The 17,479-nt window shown below is 35.2% G+C and overlaps 1 protein-coding gene across 1 annotated transcript in view; it reads left to right on the top strand.

Moving 5' to 3' along the window:
• The window catches only part of LOC133328069 (serine-rich adhesin for platelets), a 135,166-nt gene that overhangs the window by 82,982 nt on the left and 34,705 nt on the right, over positions 1–17,479 (top strand). Inside the window, exons 2-3 of the mRNA XM_061536616.1 lie at positions 10,648–10,709; positions 16,143–16,216. Of these exons, the coding sequence (XP_061392600.1) occupies positions 10,648–10,709; positions 16,143–16,216 (136 nt within the window). The remainder of the gene's footprint in view (positions 1–10,647; positions 10,710–16,142; positions 16,217–17,479) is intronic.

The following is a 17,479-nucleotide window of genomic DNA, read 5'->3' on the forward strand; positions in this document are numbered from 1 at the left end:
CAGAGTCTAATTAAAGATTTAGAAGCCCGAAATATTGTTTTTAAGATAGTGAACAAAAGCAGACTTAAAAGTAAACTCTATTTACAAGATACACAAGTTCACACAGAATTAATGAGCCTCCTTCGCGAAAAAAAATTAGATTCTTACTCTTTTACACCAAAGGAGATGAAACGACAATCCATGGTTTTGCGTGGCCTCTTGTATGAGTCAAACGTTGAAGATATTAAAGCGGATATTGATAGGTTAGTTCCTGATACAATTGATAATGTCTCCAAGTTCACTACTTCATTCTCGAGGAAAAACAATGTTGACACGGGTCTTTTCCTTGTAACTTTGCTTCCTGGTAAATCGGTGTCCGAATTAAAATGTCACAGGTATATATTGAAGCAACTAATAACTTGGGAGTTGCCACGAAGGAATTTGGGTGACGTACGATGCTGGCGATGCCAGAAATGGGGACATATGTCAAAAAATTGCAACAGAGAGTCCGCCTGCGTAAAGTGCGATCAAATCCATGCTAGAGGGGAATGCCAATTTGTGCAGACTGAGAGTAATTTGCCATATTGTGTAAATTGTGGTAATCACGGTCATCCAGCAAGCTTCAGGGGTTGCTCTGAGTATAAAAAATATGTTGAGTTAAAGAATAGAGCTAGAAAAGTTGCGAAAGAGGGAAAAGAAAAAGCTAATACTAATGTCCTAAATGCCTTTAACTCAATTATTAGACCGAATGTTTCATTTTCAGATGCATCTCGAGGTGTTATTAATGCTCGTAGTCAAATTCCATCTCCCAAACCCAAGATTATTGAGGAATTCTTAAAGATCGCAAACGAAATTTGCCCTCCAAAAACGATTGCGCTTGAAAATAAAATAGCTACATTTCTAAGAGAGTTAAAATCGATTTCAAAGGATGAGGCTATACAGCAATGTATAAGTCTTTTACGCGAGGTGAATGAAGTTTATGGTCCGTAGCTTCCTAAACCTAATTACATTTAACGTCAGGTCACTTATTGAGTATGGCCGTAGATTCGAACTATATAATCTAATCAACAAGTTTGATGTTGACATTGCATTCCTTCAGGAAACTCACTTGCGCCCAGGTGTAAGAGTTAGTTTCGAGGGATGCAATTTTATTCGGGACAATAGTGCGCAAGGGGTTGCCATATTGCTCAGGCTAAATTACAAGTATAAAATTGAAGATATTCCTGATTTCTGTTTTCCTTGTATATTTATCTCAATAGATGTTTCAATTAATGGGGTTCCTAGGAAAATTTTACTAGGCTCCATTTATATCCCTGGGAATTCTAGTCATACACAAATAAACAGTTCTTTAACTAGTTTAGGAAATTATTCAAGAGGTTTCGATTTCACCTTTGTTGGCGGTGATTTCAATGCTAAACATGTTTCATGGGGGGATTCTATAAATAACCCTAACGGCACTTGCTTCTTCGACTTTCTTCAACAACACCCCTTTATGTTCACAAAAATTTCTTCGACTGAACCCACCTTTCCAAATGGTTCATCATTCCTGGACCATTTCATCGTAAATTCTAATTCTTCGGATCTACCAAACCCTTCATATTCCACCACATCCTTGCCCACATTTTCAGACCACTTCCCTTTAAAACTTAATATTAAGCTTCCAAATGTTGAAATTTTTCTACATCCTCCATCCTTCTTTGTGAGTCACCAAAACACGAATTGGAGCGATTTTAAACATGATGTAACGCAGGGTGTTCTGACCAATTATCCTAATTCCGTTAATAATTTAACAAACGGAGAAATTGATCAATATATACAACATTTTACTTCTGTTATATGCACAGTTTCTGAATCTCATTCTGAAAAAGTCGTATTAGGAAGACGGAAGTTTTTGATTTCTGATAGAATTAAGAATCTGTACAAACTGAAATATAGTTGGCAAAAGGAACTTAAACGAATTTATCAACTCTCAAGTGATAGACATAGTCCGCAATATCGATTGTTATCTAAGCAGATTCAATTGCTAGGTTTTATGATTAAGAAACAAGTTGAACTGGAACAGGTCTCAATTTTCAGGGAAAAACTCCGTGGAATTAAGCCTGGACCGAAAGCACATAGACAAGTTTTTAAGATCATTGGACATCATAAGACGCCTCCCTTGCAAAAACTATCAATTGATGGAGTAACGCTTACTAATGAGGCTGAATGTCTCAACCGTTTAAGATTGTTCTTTTCAAGTATTTATAATATGCCAGTACACCAACCTTCTGAAGAACAACTCATTAACGGCTTCATTGCCAACCTTCCTCAACATAGTGTTTCATTTTCAAATGACGTGGATTCCAGAAATAGAGAAGGATGCGAAAGTCTTACAACCTTAGATGAAGTGATGGCCATTTCAGCAGCTATCAAGAATAAAAAGTCTTCCGGACTCGATGGTCTTTCGAATTTTATTATTCGCAAACTTCCCGTCAAAGCTTTCGAGTATTTAACCATTATATTTAATAATTGCATTTCTAATGGGTATTTCCCTGATTCTTGGAAAATTTCCAAGATTATTCCCATTAAGAAAAAAGCCAACAGTGAAGAAATTTCAAATCTTAGACCTATATCTTTACTTTCAAATTTGGGCAAACTTTTCGAGATAGTTATTCGGAAAAAAATGGATAACGGAATATCGTTGCCATATATTCCAAATTCACAATTCGGTTTTCAGAGGGGCCATTCAACAGTTGATGCAATGACAAAATTTCATAATGATATTGTTCTAAATTTAAGGGATAAAAAATGTACTGTCGCTGTTTTTCTTGACGTAGAAAAAGCTTTTGACCATGCTTCTCATTATGGAATATTGACGAAAATGATAAACATTGGATTTAATCCTCAGATCATAAAGCTGATTAAAAGTTTTTTCACAAGAAGACAGTTTTGCGTGCAGTTTAAACACAAGTTGTCAGAGCTTTCAGATGTGAACTGTGGTGTCCCTCAGGGTTCGGTTTTAGCTCCCCATCTGTACAATATTTTTATGAGTGATTTCCCCCACGATCGTGAACACTCCAAAAGTATTTTGTATGCTGACGATTCCTTGCTATATTCGCACCACGAATCGCCTGTTGTTGCTTTGGCAGATGTCTCGCAACATCTCCGCGTAGTAAATCAATATTTTGATAAATGGGGTATCAAGATAAACCCTTCAAAATGTGAAGCCATTTGCATAAGGAATGCTTCTGGGAAATGCAAACGGTTTGTTGTTCCCGAAAGTAAGGCATTAAAACTTGTTTTGAATGGCACAGAAATTCCATTCAAAGACTCTGTCACATATTTAGGTATTGAGTTTAATAAACTTTTTAAATTTAATGTTCACGCGAGAAAAGTTCGAAATAAAGCTCAAATAATCTTTAATTCTTTTCTAAAACTTTTTTGTAATAAATTTTTACCATCCAACACCAAAATTCTTTTGTACAAAACCTGCATAAGACCAATAATTAGTTATGCATTTCCAATTTGGTTCAATATATCACCGACGATAATGAAGGAACTTGAGATGCTGGAGAGAAAAATTTTAAGGTTGTGTATAGGGAAAAATTTTAGCAGTATAAATAAAAGATATTCAAATGACTATATTTATTCCAAATCAAAGTTAAAGCGTTTTTCCGCCTACGTTTTTGATATTTTGGATAAGTTTAATTTAAGATTGGAATTTCATGAAAATGCTCATATGATAGAGGCAATTAATAGTCAGAGAAACTTTGGGTTGTCAAACACACAGTATCTCTCTCCTTTGGGGTTTTCAAATGAGGATCAGGCAGGCATTACCTGCTTTTATGAAAAGGCGCTCGCCGGGACTCATCGTGGGTAGCTATTGCGTACCTTTTTATTATTATTATTATTTTTTTTTTTATTTTATTGTATTGTTATTTTTTTTTATTCTTTTCATATGTTTTTTTTTTAATTTCTAGATTTAAGTTTTAGTTTTAAGTTTTAAACCCTAGATTTAAGATTTTCTCTTTTATGTAAAAGTCCCGGGAGCAAGGGCGTCCATTAACACACAAGATGTCTACATTTTATTGTCTTTTTATTACATGAAGCATGATGCTGTATAACTTTTCTTGACATTAGGATAATACATTATAGTCTTAAGGATTACTTTATATTGTTTTTAATTCTAATCTTATTGATAAAAAAAAGACTCAATAAAATATAACTTAACTTATAGACGAGCTGAAGGGAGTCTTTCATAGACGAGCTGAATGGAGTCTTTCATAGACGAGCTGAAGTGAGTCTTTCATAGACGAGCTGAAGCAGGGAGTCTTTCATAGACGAGCTGAAGCAGGGAGTCTTTCATAGACGAGCTGAAGCAGGGAGTCTTTCATAGACGAGCTGAAGCAGGGAGTCTTTCATAGACGAGCTGAAGCAGGGAGTCTTTCATAGACGAGCTGAAGCAGGGAGTCTTTCATAGACGAGCTGAAGCAGGGAGTCTTTCATAGACGAGCTGAAGCAGGGAGTCTTTCATAGACGAGCTGAAGCAGGGAGTCTTTCATAGACGAGCTGAAGCAGGGAGTCTTTCATAGACGAGCTGAAGCAGGGAGTCTTTCATAGACGAGCTGAAGCAGGGAGTCTTTCATAGACGAGCTGAAGCAGGGAGTCTTTCATAGACGAGCTGAAGCAGGGAGTCTTTCATAGACGAGCTGAAGCAGGGAGTCTTTCATAGACGAGCTGAAGGGAGTCTTTCATAGACGAGCTGAAGGGAGTCTTTTATAGACGAGCTGAAGGGGGCCATTCATAGACGAGCTGAAGGGAGTCTTTCATAGACGAGCTGAAGGGAGTCTTTCATAGACGAGCTGAAGGGAGTCTTTCATAGACGAGCTGAAGGGAGTCTTTTATAGACGAGCTGAAGGGGGCCATTCATAGACGAGCTGAAGGGAGTCTTTCATAGACGAGCTGAAGGGAGTCTTTCATAGACGAGCTGAAGGGAGTCTTTCATAGACGAGCTGAAGGGAGTCTTTCATAGACGAGCTGAAGGGAGTCTTTTATAGACGAGCTGAAGGGAGTCTTTAATAGACGAGCTGAAGGGAGTCTTTCATAGACGAGCTGAAGGGAGTCTTTCATAGACGAGCTGAAGGGAGTCTTTTATAGACGAGCTGAAGGGGGCCATTCATAGACGAGCTGAAGGGAGTCTTTCATAGACGAGCTGAAGGGAGTCTTTCATAGACGAGCTGAAAGGAGTCTTTCATAGACGAGCTGAAAGGAGTCTTCATAGACGAGCTGAAGGGAGTCTTCATAGACGAGCTGAAGGGAGTCTTCATAGACAAGCTGAAGGGAGTCTTTATAGACGAACTGAAGGGAGTCTTTAAAGAAGAGCTGAGGGGAGTCTTTCATAGACGAGCTGAGGGGAGTCTTTCATAGACGAGCTGAGGGGAGTCTTTCATAGACAAGCTGAGGGGAGTCTTTCATAGACGAGTTGAAGGGAGTCTTTCATAGACGAGTTGAAGGGAGTCTTTATAGAAGAGCTGAGGGGAGTCTTTCATAGACGAGCTGAAGGGAGTCTTTCATAGACGAGCTGAGGGGAGTCTTTCATAGACGAGTTGAGGGTAGCCTTTATAGGTGAGCTGAAACGAGCTGAAGGGTGTCTTCATAGACGAACTGAAGGGAGTCTATAGAAGAGCTGAGGGGAGTCTTTCATAGACGAGCTGAAACGAGCCTTTGTAGACGTGCTCTGAATGGAGCCTTTATAGACCTTTATATGCGAGCTGAATAGGGTGCGAGCTGAAGGGAAGCTTTATAAATAAACTGAAGGGAGTTTCTATAGACGAGCTGAAAGGAGTCTAACAGGTTTATTAACATTTTTAAAAATTAATTAACTTGGAACTAATAAAAACCTAATTTTATTTTTTCAAATGTACTCCAAGGTTATTTACTAAAAAATAATTAATTTTTTGCACTCCACTTCCGGGGTTTATCGCAAAACCTTTATTCTGTAATTATCTTCAGTTTGCAATGCCAATTTTTTGTTCTTGTTGTCATTGTTCTTGTTCCGCTCACATGCACATTGAACCGTATTGTGCATAAACTGCTGCTGTTCCAATTTTTTATGTAGCAGTTGTGATAAAAAAAAATGAAACCAAATTAATATGCAAAATAATGAAATAAAAAACAACAACAACAAGATACTGATGTTGTTATTGCTGCTGCAACAGCTAATAATAACTATGAAATCATATTTATTCGAGACGGTATTTAATTACCAAAGGGGGTATCATTACGTTTTTTTCTTTCTTTCTTTATCTGTTTAGAATATCAACAACCTTTAAACATTGACCAACACCAGCATCGAGTCAAGCTCATAAAGATCGCAGTTCAAATGGTGTCTGAAAAAAAGAAAAAAAAAATGAAAAATACACCAACAACAACAGTAACGATAGCTAAATGCGTTAATTGTTTTGTATATAGCTCTCGTGGTAATTGTGATATTTGAAAATGTTCTCATTTTTATTATTAGTTGGTTTTGAAAAAAAAGAACACAACAAAACATTCGAAATAGAATAACAGCCAGTTGAGAATAGAAACTATCATTTTTAATTATTTCAATTTTAGTTGTTTTTCTCTTGTTGTATGACATTGCCCATTGTTTTTGCTCAAGACTCATACATTTCAATTAACGAAAATTAACCTTGACAACAGAAATGAAAACAAAATCGCAACGAAAAAGTCTTAAAGAAAAAAAATAAACTTTAGAATGGGCGGACCAAAAGAGTGAAAGGAAAGAATCGTAATTTATGAATGGAAGAATAGACAGTGAGGCAATTAAGAAAATTCGCAAAAAATAAAGGCCTGGGGAGACCCTAAAGACGAGCTGTAGGGCCCTCTATTGGTAAGCTGATGGGATTCTCTATAGGAAAAGGGGTTTTCTATACAAAGGGATTTTCTTTTGACGAAGGAAACCTTAATAGGGATTCTGAAGGTAGCCTTTCCACGCGTGCTGAAGGTAGACTTTATAGACCAACTGGAGGGAGTCTTTATGGACGAGCTTAGCAGGGTCTTTCATAGACGAGCTGAAGGGAGTCTTTATGACGAACTGAAGGGAGTCTTTATAGACGAGCTGAAGGGAGTCTTTGTAATCAGCTATAGGGAGTCTTTGTAACAGGACTAACGGCCAGGAAGGTTCTGCTATCCATTTGGTGGGACTGGCAAGGGGATTATTTATTATGAGTTTCTTCTGATCTATAGTGTCAAGAACAGGACCGCTTGAAGGTAGCGCCGGTCAGTGTTTCTCAACAGGAGAGGTGTCATGTTCCACCAGGACAACGCTAGGCCTCACACATCTACAATGACTTGGGTGCTTGGTTGGGAAGTTTTAATTTTATTATTATCTTTTTCTACATAGCAAAATTTATTTAATGAAGATCGACTACTGGAGTTTTTTGCAAATAGAGAACAGGACTTCTATGAGAGAGGCATTATGAAGTTACCTTCAAATCATACAACAAAATATTTGGTCCCAAATCGGACATTCCGAAGCATGTTAAATAAAGTCTTATAGTTCATATAAAAATAATGGATTTCTTTTTCCAAAACATAATATTTAAGTACATTAAATGAGACATTTAAGATTTCCACATTTTGAGGATAATTTTTAATGGTTTAAGGGATCCGGAAAAGTATAAGTTAGCTGGCCAATAAAAAAAAATCAACTATTCTATGCCAGAATTCCAGCTCTATCGGTTCACCTAAACCGAAATTGTATCAAATTTAATACCATTTAGTATACCTGAATGCAAATTTCCACTACTACCTACATTATACAATCCTATAAAAATCTTATTTTCCAAATTCAGGATTACAAATTTAGTGTCATTAACTATCTACATACATCAATTCTACACTCCAACAGCAATAATAATTTCAAACTTTTACTATTTCAGCTGTAAATCCAAATTGTATCAGGTACCATTTAGTATCCATAAGTACAAATTACCAAAACTATAACCATACCCCCAATACTACATCACCCCAACAATAATCTTATTTCCAAATTTCAATAATCCCTAACTCTAAAATTCCGGATACCAAAACACCTCTATTCGACAATTCTAAACTCCAACAATAATTTTATTTCCAAATTTCAATGCTACAGCTCTACTGATTCACCTAAATCCAAATTGTACCAAATTTAGTACACATTAGTAGAAATTTCCAAAACTTCCTACGTACCCCAATCGCACACCCCAACAGAAATCCTAACTCCAAACTTCAGGATTCCAGCTCTGTTGGTTCGCCCGAAATTCAAATTGTACAAAATTTAGTACACATAAGTTCGAATTTCTTAAACTACCAAAAATACCTCATTTCTGCAATGCAATAGTAACCTTATGCCCAAATTTCATTATTCCAGCTTTATCGGTTCACTCAAATCCGAATTGTACTAAAAAAAGTACCATTTAGTACCTTTCGTACACATAGGTAAAAATTAAAAAAAAACTATCTACATATCGCTATCCTATATTCCGACGGATGATTCCAGCATCATCCGTTTTTTTTCAAATTCAAATTGTACCATATTTAGTACAGTTTAGTACTTTTCGTATAAATGAGTACACGCTTTCAAAACCACCTCCTTATAGCAACACTACTCTCAGCCTTAATTCGGATTCCAAATTTCATGTTTTTAGCTCTATCCATTCACATGCTATGAAATTGTACCAACTTTAGTACATTTTAGTACTATTCGGATAATTATAGTTCGAATGCCCAAAAAACCCTTTGCTATATATATTTTACACTCCATCGGTGACGCTCATTTAAAATTGAAGAGTTCTAGCTCTACGTGTTCGCCAAATGCAAATGTTATCCCATTTAGTACTTTTCGTACCGTTCAAGTACGAATTTCCAAAAACCCAGCCTTATCTGTCACATTTCACCAAGAGTGACCCTCACCCAAAATTTCAAGATTCTAGCTTCAAACGTTTCGTCTGGGCGTTTATGAATCGTTAAGTCAGTCAGTCAGTCAATTATCCGATTACATACAGCCATATAATTAGTATCAATTTAAAGGCGAACCACTATTCTTGGATGTACTGTCAACTTCTCCGGTCTATATCCTTTATGAGGAAATGTTTACGCCATAGAATGCAAATGTTGACTTTTTTCACACAAATGTCATGGCCCATTTGATCAAAACAGTCATGTCTATTCGTTGGCCAGATCCCCTTGTCTGTGTAAAATTTCGTGATGTTTGGGTCATATTTGTGGCCTCTAGAGCGTCCAGAATAACCGACAAAAATTAAGTATTTGATCCATTTCATCCCCTAAATATTAACCGATCTTTACCAAAAACAGTAGGGGATTCATTAACCAGAACCTGTCCTACATGCAACATTTCGTGAAGATTGGACCATAACTGTCGTCTGTAGCGTGTTTACAAATTATAATGGACATACGGACGGACGGACAGAGGGACACACATGTCTAGATCAACTCTGCTAGTCGAGATATGACTATCTCGACTAATAAAATATCTCGGAATAAAAATCCGCAGAAAGTTAGAGTTCCGTGATAGTTGTGGAGGGTATCATATGGTCGGTCCCCTCCGACTATACTGCTCTGCTCACTGGTTTAACATTGTCTTTGATTTTTATGCAAAATAAAAAAAAATAAAAAATCGAAAACTCAACAGCTTAACAGCTCTTTGCCTTTGATGTGATTACGAGTATTGTTGCCTGGTAATGCAATCTCTCACTGACAGACATGACGATGGAGATGGTGATGCAAATCAGACGTCAGTCTCTTCTCATTGGCTCGGCTGTCATTTGCATAGAATTTTACAAACATACATACAATACATGATTATTATGCAACATTGTTCAATATAATCTGTATTAAGATACAGTGACATTTTTCACACAAACACACGTACATACACTCAAGCTAAATTGGTGTCAGATGAGTGAAGAAGAAGAACCCATCATGAATGAATGCTGTTGATGTGAATAATATTCTGCTTGTATGTCACTAGTTATTATCTAGTCACTTGTAAAAATTATTGGTAGAACCGACAGGCAGCCCTTCATGTCCTATGAATATCGTCTCTTCTGGCAGCACTGGCTTCTGCACCACCTCCCTTTAAATCGGCTAATTGTAGCATTTGCAAATCAAGATTTCCACATCAATTATTATATACATACATGGAAAGAGAGAGAATGTGAAATGCCAACAAATTTATGATATTTTTCATAATCATCCAGCAGAGCTTGTAATAATTGTTCTTATCATCAACACCAGCAGAGGTGTGGTAGGGTACTTTATGAGTGTAATGGAAATTTAAATAGGTTAAAAATAAGGATTCCTAATTAATATGATATGATAATATAATGTAAGTAGTTTTTTAAAGATTACGTAAATTAAAATATATTTGAAATTATCTATGGGAAAGTGAAGGGTGTTCTTATAGACAACATGAAGAGAGAATCCAGACAGAAGTCCTTATACAAGAGCTGAAGTGAAGAGGGAGTCTTTATACATAAACTGAGGGTCAGGTGGTTTTTATATACAAATATTATTATTATTCTATTATTGTCAGATGATATAATTATTATTGTTATCATAATCATCTCTTGTAATTTTATTTTCTCTCATATTTAATATTTTTTCTTCTCTTCCTTCTCTTTACAGAACACATCACCATTATGGGAGGATTTTGTTGCCAAGGCCAGTAAATTACACGCTTGTTTAAAGTAAGTAATTATTGATTTTTCTTATTTCGCTTTTTTATTTTATTTCGCATTTTTTATTTTCTTATCAAGCGTTTCATTATTATGCAAATTCCTCCGTTTAATTGTAATGACAATTAATTGATAATTGCTTGGCAATTTGTTAATTGTTCCGCAACAATAGTAAAGGACTGGACTTAATGATGATTGTTAATGTTAATGTTAATGTTTTGTTAACTGTGAGCTATTCTGTTAATAGTCAAATTAATTCCTTTAGATACATAAAAGCTTAATGGCGCCGGAGATAGACAGGAAAATAAACCTGTTGTTAGGATACATTAATAAAAATAAAATTAACCAGACACTTGAAAAGGTTTATTAATTGTAGACTCATTAAACTTCTATAGAATTCTCACAGGATATTGTAATGAAATTAAGCAGCACGACTAGACAGATAAAATTTAAAATCGAGAAAAAAAGATCAATCCTAAGCGACTGCAAATATGTTGGCGGTATAGAAAAATAGATTTTCATCATTACAATACAAATAAAAGGTGAAAAGCAGGGACATACAAAAATTTGAAAGCTAACAACATTGCTAATCACGAATTTCAATTTTTTACAGGGTGAGCAAAAATTCTCTCGCGAATAAACGATCATTCGCCAAACGAATGTTCGCACACACATAACAAACGAGTGAGAGCATACAACAACGATAGTTCGTTTCGTTTGGTGGTTGAAATTCTCTCCGACATTCGCTCACGAATGATAACAAACATTCGCGAATGATCAAAACAGCAAAAATAATAACAACAAACGTTCGTGAACTCATGGGCATGTTTTTTCCACACATTCTCATCATTTTCTGCTACATACACATTCATTGGCTATTCGCGAATATTTGTTTTTTTGAGTTTTTCAAAAGAACGTTCTTCAGCAAAAAAATATTCGTTGTCGTTCGTAATTTTTTTTTACAATGTTTTTACAAAATAGTCAGGCTGTAGTTTTTATAAAAAAAACAACTATTTATTAGTACAATGCGAACATTCGCGAGAGATTGCAAATGCTTGTTCATTCATTGTGACTATCATTCGCGATAAATTGAAAACATTCGAATTCTCACAGCAAGTATTCGTTAGAATGGGCGTATTTTAATCATTCTCCGCACCCTGATTTTTTATCTTTTTGGAGACCCTAGCTACATTTCTATGAGTGACATCTTTGTAGATTATTTGGAGATTAAAAAGTTCGTCTTGTAGTATTTACTTTATGGTTCAAAAATTAAGGACGAAAAGAAGCACAAGGACTCGAGATAGATGGATGGAATGTTCAGCGGGGCTTTCGTCCCCATGAGAAAATTTCCGCCCATCAAAATCGTATTGCAGAGTTTTTTTTATACCCTACACACCCATCTTGTCAGGGTATTATAGCTTTGTGCAGCCCCAAGAGTTTGCAACGCCGCGAAATATTTGTCCTAGACTCACCTTTAAGTATACCGATAGTCCTATCTCGACTAGCTGAGCCGATCTAGACTTGTGAGCCCATCCATTATAATTTGTAAACGCGATACAGGCCACAGTTATGGACCAATATTAAAGATATTTTGCATGTAAAATGGATTCTAGCCAATGAAGACCCCTATTGTTTGTTGTTTTTGGTAAAGATCGGTTAATATTTAAGGGATCAAATGGACTAAATACTTCATTTTTGGTTGCTCCAAAGGCCGCAATTATGGCCCAAACATCGCGAATTTTTACATAGAGAAGGGGATTGGGCCAAAGAATAAGCCTTCGCGTTTTGGCCTTTAAATTGATTCCAATTATATTGTCGTATGTACTCGGATGTGGGAGTTACACATAAATATTTACAGATACTTACGTGTTCATATATTATTTAGTAACCAATTACCACACTGGAGGGCGGAAATATAGTGCTGATCGCTTTGAAATTTTCCATAACGATCGAGGTATGGTCAAGGACAAAGCCTATAATTTTCGGTGATGATTAGATAATAATTTTGGAATGAAGTGGACCGAAAAATTAATTTCTTTTTTTTTCGATTCCCTCTACAGGGCACAATTGTAAGCCGAACATCACAACACAATCCACGGTGAAAGTAATATGTACAAGTAATTAGAAGGACTGTACTGAATATTAGTAATATTCGAAAAATATGTCAGTGTAAGGAAGAGCTGCTGTTGACCTCTAATCGGCCAAGAGGGTGCAACTATCACGAAATATTGTCCAGGCTCGGAATAAAAATCCGCAGAAAGTTGGAGTTCCGTGGTAGTTGTGTAGGGTATCATATGGACGGCCTCGTCCAACTATACTGCTCCGCTGACCGGTATAGAAGTCATATATATATATATATGTTTTCGGTCTTTATAATAAACGACGTAATTTTAAGATTTTTTTCTTATGCTCAAAATTAAAACCTCGATAACTTTTGCGCGCACCAACCAAAAATTTGATCGCGAACGGATTCGGAGTCAGGACATTTTTCTCTATATGTGTACCACGAAAACAAAGCAAAAAAAAAACAGTAAGGAAAGTAGTAAAGTCGAACGGGGCCGACTCTATGATACCCTTCACCATTTTGGGTCGCATTTTTAAAGGACCAGTAAAATGAAATTGGATCCATAAACATGTCATTCTGCAACCGATACTAAATTGTTCATTTGGTCAGATATAGAAGCTATATCTAAATCTGAACCTATTTCAGGAAACTTAACACACATCATTCTAGACCTAATTCATTACGCTGTGCCAAATTTCGTGCAAATCGAAAGATATATAGGGACTTTGGCACACCATTTACATTAAATCGGACGAAAATACACTGCGTATCATAACTATAGACGCACCTTTAATTCAATTGGTATGTTAGTTGACAAATAAAATGGACCCATTAAGTTATTGTTCACAATAAAACGATCAAAAACACATATTATTCAACAAAAATAATTAATTTATTCTTTATGGTTTCGCCGAATTCTGCACTTTCAAAATTGCTGGTGTTGCATAACTATAGACGCACTTTTACAAAATTAGAAAAATTTATTTTTTAAAACTTAAAATAAAATAACTTTTATAATTAATGGGTAGGGCCTCCCTTATTTTGAATAAGTTCAAAAATGTTATCCATCACACTGTTGATCAAAAGTATTCGCAAGTCTTCATCGATTGACCGCCATTCATCGATAATCACTTCTTGGAGGTAAAATACAGTTTGGTATTGGAGGTTTTCTGCATAGACACGATGAGTCAAGATTCCACACATGTTCTCGATTGGATTCTGGTCGGAAATTTTAATATTTTTCGATTTTAACCATACTTGAGTATGGCAACTTTTATGAACTTGTGCGTTGTCCTGCTAAAAAACGAGTCCTTGATTGTTGCTGCTTTCCCAAAATTGCAATAATTTGTCTTCCAAATTTAAAAAATAAATTTTTCTAATTTTGTAAAAGTGCGTCTATAGTTATGCAACACCAACAATTTTGAAAGGAAACTTAACACACATCATTCTAGGCCTAATTCAGTGCGATGTGCCAAATTTCGTGCAAATCGAAAGATATATAGGGACTTTGGTACACCATTTACTTTAAATCGGAGGAAAATATATATGGGAGCTATATCTAAATCTGAGCCGATTTTTACCAATTTCAATGGGGTTCGTCCTTGGGCCCAATAAGTGACCTATGCCAAATTTCATCCCAATCGGATCATAAATGCGACCTGTACTTTGTTTAAAATTTAACATGGACAGACGGACGGACGGACGGATAAGCTTAAATCGACTTAAAAAGTGATTCTATGCATATTCTCAAAAGGAACCATGTGTCTATCTCGTTTCCTTTTGCCTGTTGCAAATATATGCACAAAGACATAATACCCTGTACCAGAGTGTGGTGAAGGGTTTAAAAAAACGATTTTTTGAAAATGAAATATTAAAAAATTGGAATATTAAAATATTTTCACGAAACTTGGCACGCATCATTCTAGACTTAATTTAATACACTATGCCACTTGGGTGCACAATTTACATAAAATCGGACGAAGTTATATATGGGAGCTATAACTAAATCTGAACCGATTTTCACAAAACATAACGTTCTAGACACAATTCAGTACGCTGTGCTAAATTTTGTGCAAATCAGAGGATATACAGGAACTTTGGTGCACCATTTACATAAAATCGGACAAACATATATATTGCAGCTATATCTAAATCCGAAACGATTTTCTCCAATTTCAGTAGGGTTCGTCCTTGGGCCAAATAAGTGACTTGTGCTGAATTTCATCCAAAATCGGATCATAAATCCGACCTGTACAATTTTACATCAATTAAATGCATTACAAAATCTTCTGTGTAATAGCCCTCGGGTATATATTATTTAAAAAATACACTCTAATAACTTTCGAAAACTAATGTATATTTTTTTAAAATATAGTAAAAAAATAGTCTTTAAAAATTCTACACTTTAAAGCTGTTGGGTTTTTAAGCCTTCAATTTTTTAAATCTACGCTCTAATATCCCTCCCGAAATTTTACTTAATAAGTCAGCGACCCCTATAGTCCCTGAAAAATATTATTTTAAAGATCTATGCACCATATAGACCTTGAAAAGTATTCATCATCTGATCTACGTCACCCTGTATAGTCCAACAAAATTTTATTTAAAAATTTTACGCTTGCATAGCCTCCAAAAAAATATAATTTAAAAATTTCCAAACTAATAGCCTCGAAAAAACAGTTTTAAAGAAAACCTGCGCTCTCATTTCTAAATATTAATTTTGTAAATCCCTACTCCGCATAGTTTTATTAGTTCCATCATTGCTCTATTTTAGTGTTAATGATTATCGGTTAGTTATTACCTCATATACATAGGGGCCCCCAATGTGTGGTCAAGCAATAAAAAACACGAGCGCAAACAATTCTATCCAAAATGACCACATAAAATAATGTTGTTACAACATTTATTAGCACCCGCCAACACTCACCACCCTCATTCTTCACAATAAAACATGCCTTGTTTAACAGGGAGTTTCCTCTCCCAACATAAAATAATAAAAAAATAAATAAAAACATAAAATCATCTAAACAATTTTCCTTATGTTTGAAAATATTTTTACAAAGTTCAACAATGCAGTCGTCCCCCCAAGTCAAGTCAACCAACCGAACGATCGCCAAACCATATGAATTTAAATTATTTCCTTGATTTTTCATGAGATTGCCTGGCGCGAGAGAGTTGTTGTTTTTTATTTTGGGGAGAAAAAGTTTTATTGTTTTCTTTCTTTTTTGTAAATTTTCTTTAAACATATTTTTTATGGCAATCTTTTTTTTTTTTTGTATTTTGCTTGTACTTCTTGTCATCATCTCCCCAGATGGCGATGTTATTGTTTATTTGGTTTCTAATGTTATGATAATGTTGTTGTTTTTTTTTGTGCTTTTTTTCAGAGCGGCCATCCAAGCAATCGCATCGTATTTGGATGCCTTCCAAAAAATTGCAGACGCAGCAACAAATTCAAGAGGTAAGTTCAAATATTGTGTGTCGTGGTTGTGGAAATCTGAACCAGAAAAACAAAATTCGAAAAAAAAAATGAAATGAAAATCTGGGTAACTAAAAATAATTGGCATTCTTTGGGCATAAATCTTTTAATTTAGAAGAATTTAATCTAATATAGACGTGTATTTATTATATGGGATACAGAGGGGGTCAAAACTCCGCAAATGTGTTTTTTTTTAGCTGAGAGGATAATTTTATTGGAATTTTGATTGGAACCGATTAGGTCTATTATTAAAAACGCAATTTAGTCAATTTTTTGGAATACCTAAATGAACAAAGAAAAGGAGATTCTGATAAGTTGCTATAATAGCTTTAGAAGGTACAAAAACATTTGATACTCTCTAGTAGACGATTTAAAAAATGATAATGTCTAAAACCAACCCAGTCTCTAGCCTCTTATAGACTTTGAAAAAATATTCTTCAAATAGTCAATGTTCTATAGCCAATGAAAAAATAACCCTTAAAAACGTCTATGCTCATAATGCCTCTTTCACAGAAGTACTGCTCTCTATTTGCACCTCTTCCTGGTAGTCGATTTTCAAAATCCTCCCTAGATACCAATTTTTATCATTAAAGAAATTTTTCAATCCAAGAAAAAAATGATAATCGCTTGGTGGCAAGTCCGAATTGTATGACGGATGCATGGCGAGTCACTAGAGATGTGCGTGGCCTAGCGTTGTCCTGGTGGAACACGACACCTCTCATGTTGCTCAATTTTGACCGTTTCTGGTCAATTGTTAATGGTTTAAAACAGTTAAGATATCAATTATCTTATATTCTTTTTTTATAAAATCTCTAACAGCCCTCAAAAAATCGTTAAAAAAAAAACCTTCTAATAGCTTTCAAAAAAATTTTATTTAAAAATTCACACAAGAAATATCCCTCAAAAACAATAGCCTTAGAAAATAGTCTTTAAAATTATATCCTCTAATCACTTTCAAAAAAAATTATTTAAAAAATCGACTACATAAAAGCCTTTGAAAGAAATATTCTTAAAAAATGTAGACCCACCGAAAAATATGCTTAAATGTTTACCCCTAATAGCCCAACAAATACGCTTTAAGCATTCAAGACACCAATAGCCCTTGAAAAAAAACTTTAAAAAATCATAAGATACCCTACACAACTACCAAGGAACACGAACTATCTGTGGATCTTATTTCGAGCATGGGCACCTCTTCCTTACACTGACATATTTTCCGAATATTCCCAATATTCAGTACTACAG

Source organism: Musca vetustissima, unplaced genomic scaffold (genome assembly GCF_032173495.1).
Source record: "Musca vetustissima isolate MV318-11 ecotype Yass unplaced genomic scaffold, APGP_CSIRO_Mvet_v1 utg16224, whole genome shotgun sequence".
Classification (NCBI taxonomy): Eukaryota; Metazoa; Arthropoda; class Insecta; order Diptera; family Muscidae; genus Musca; species Musca vetustissima.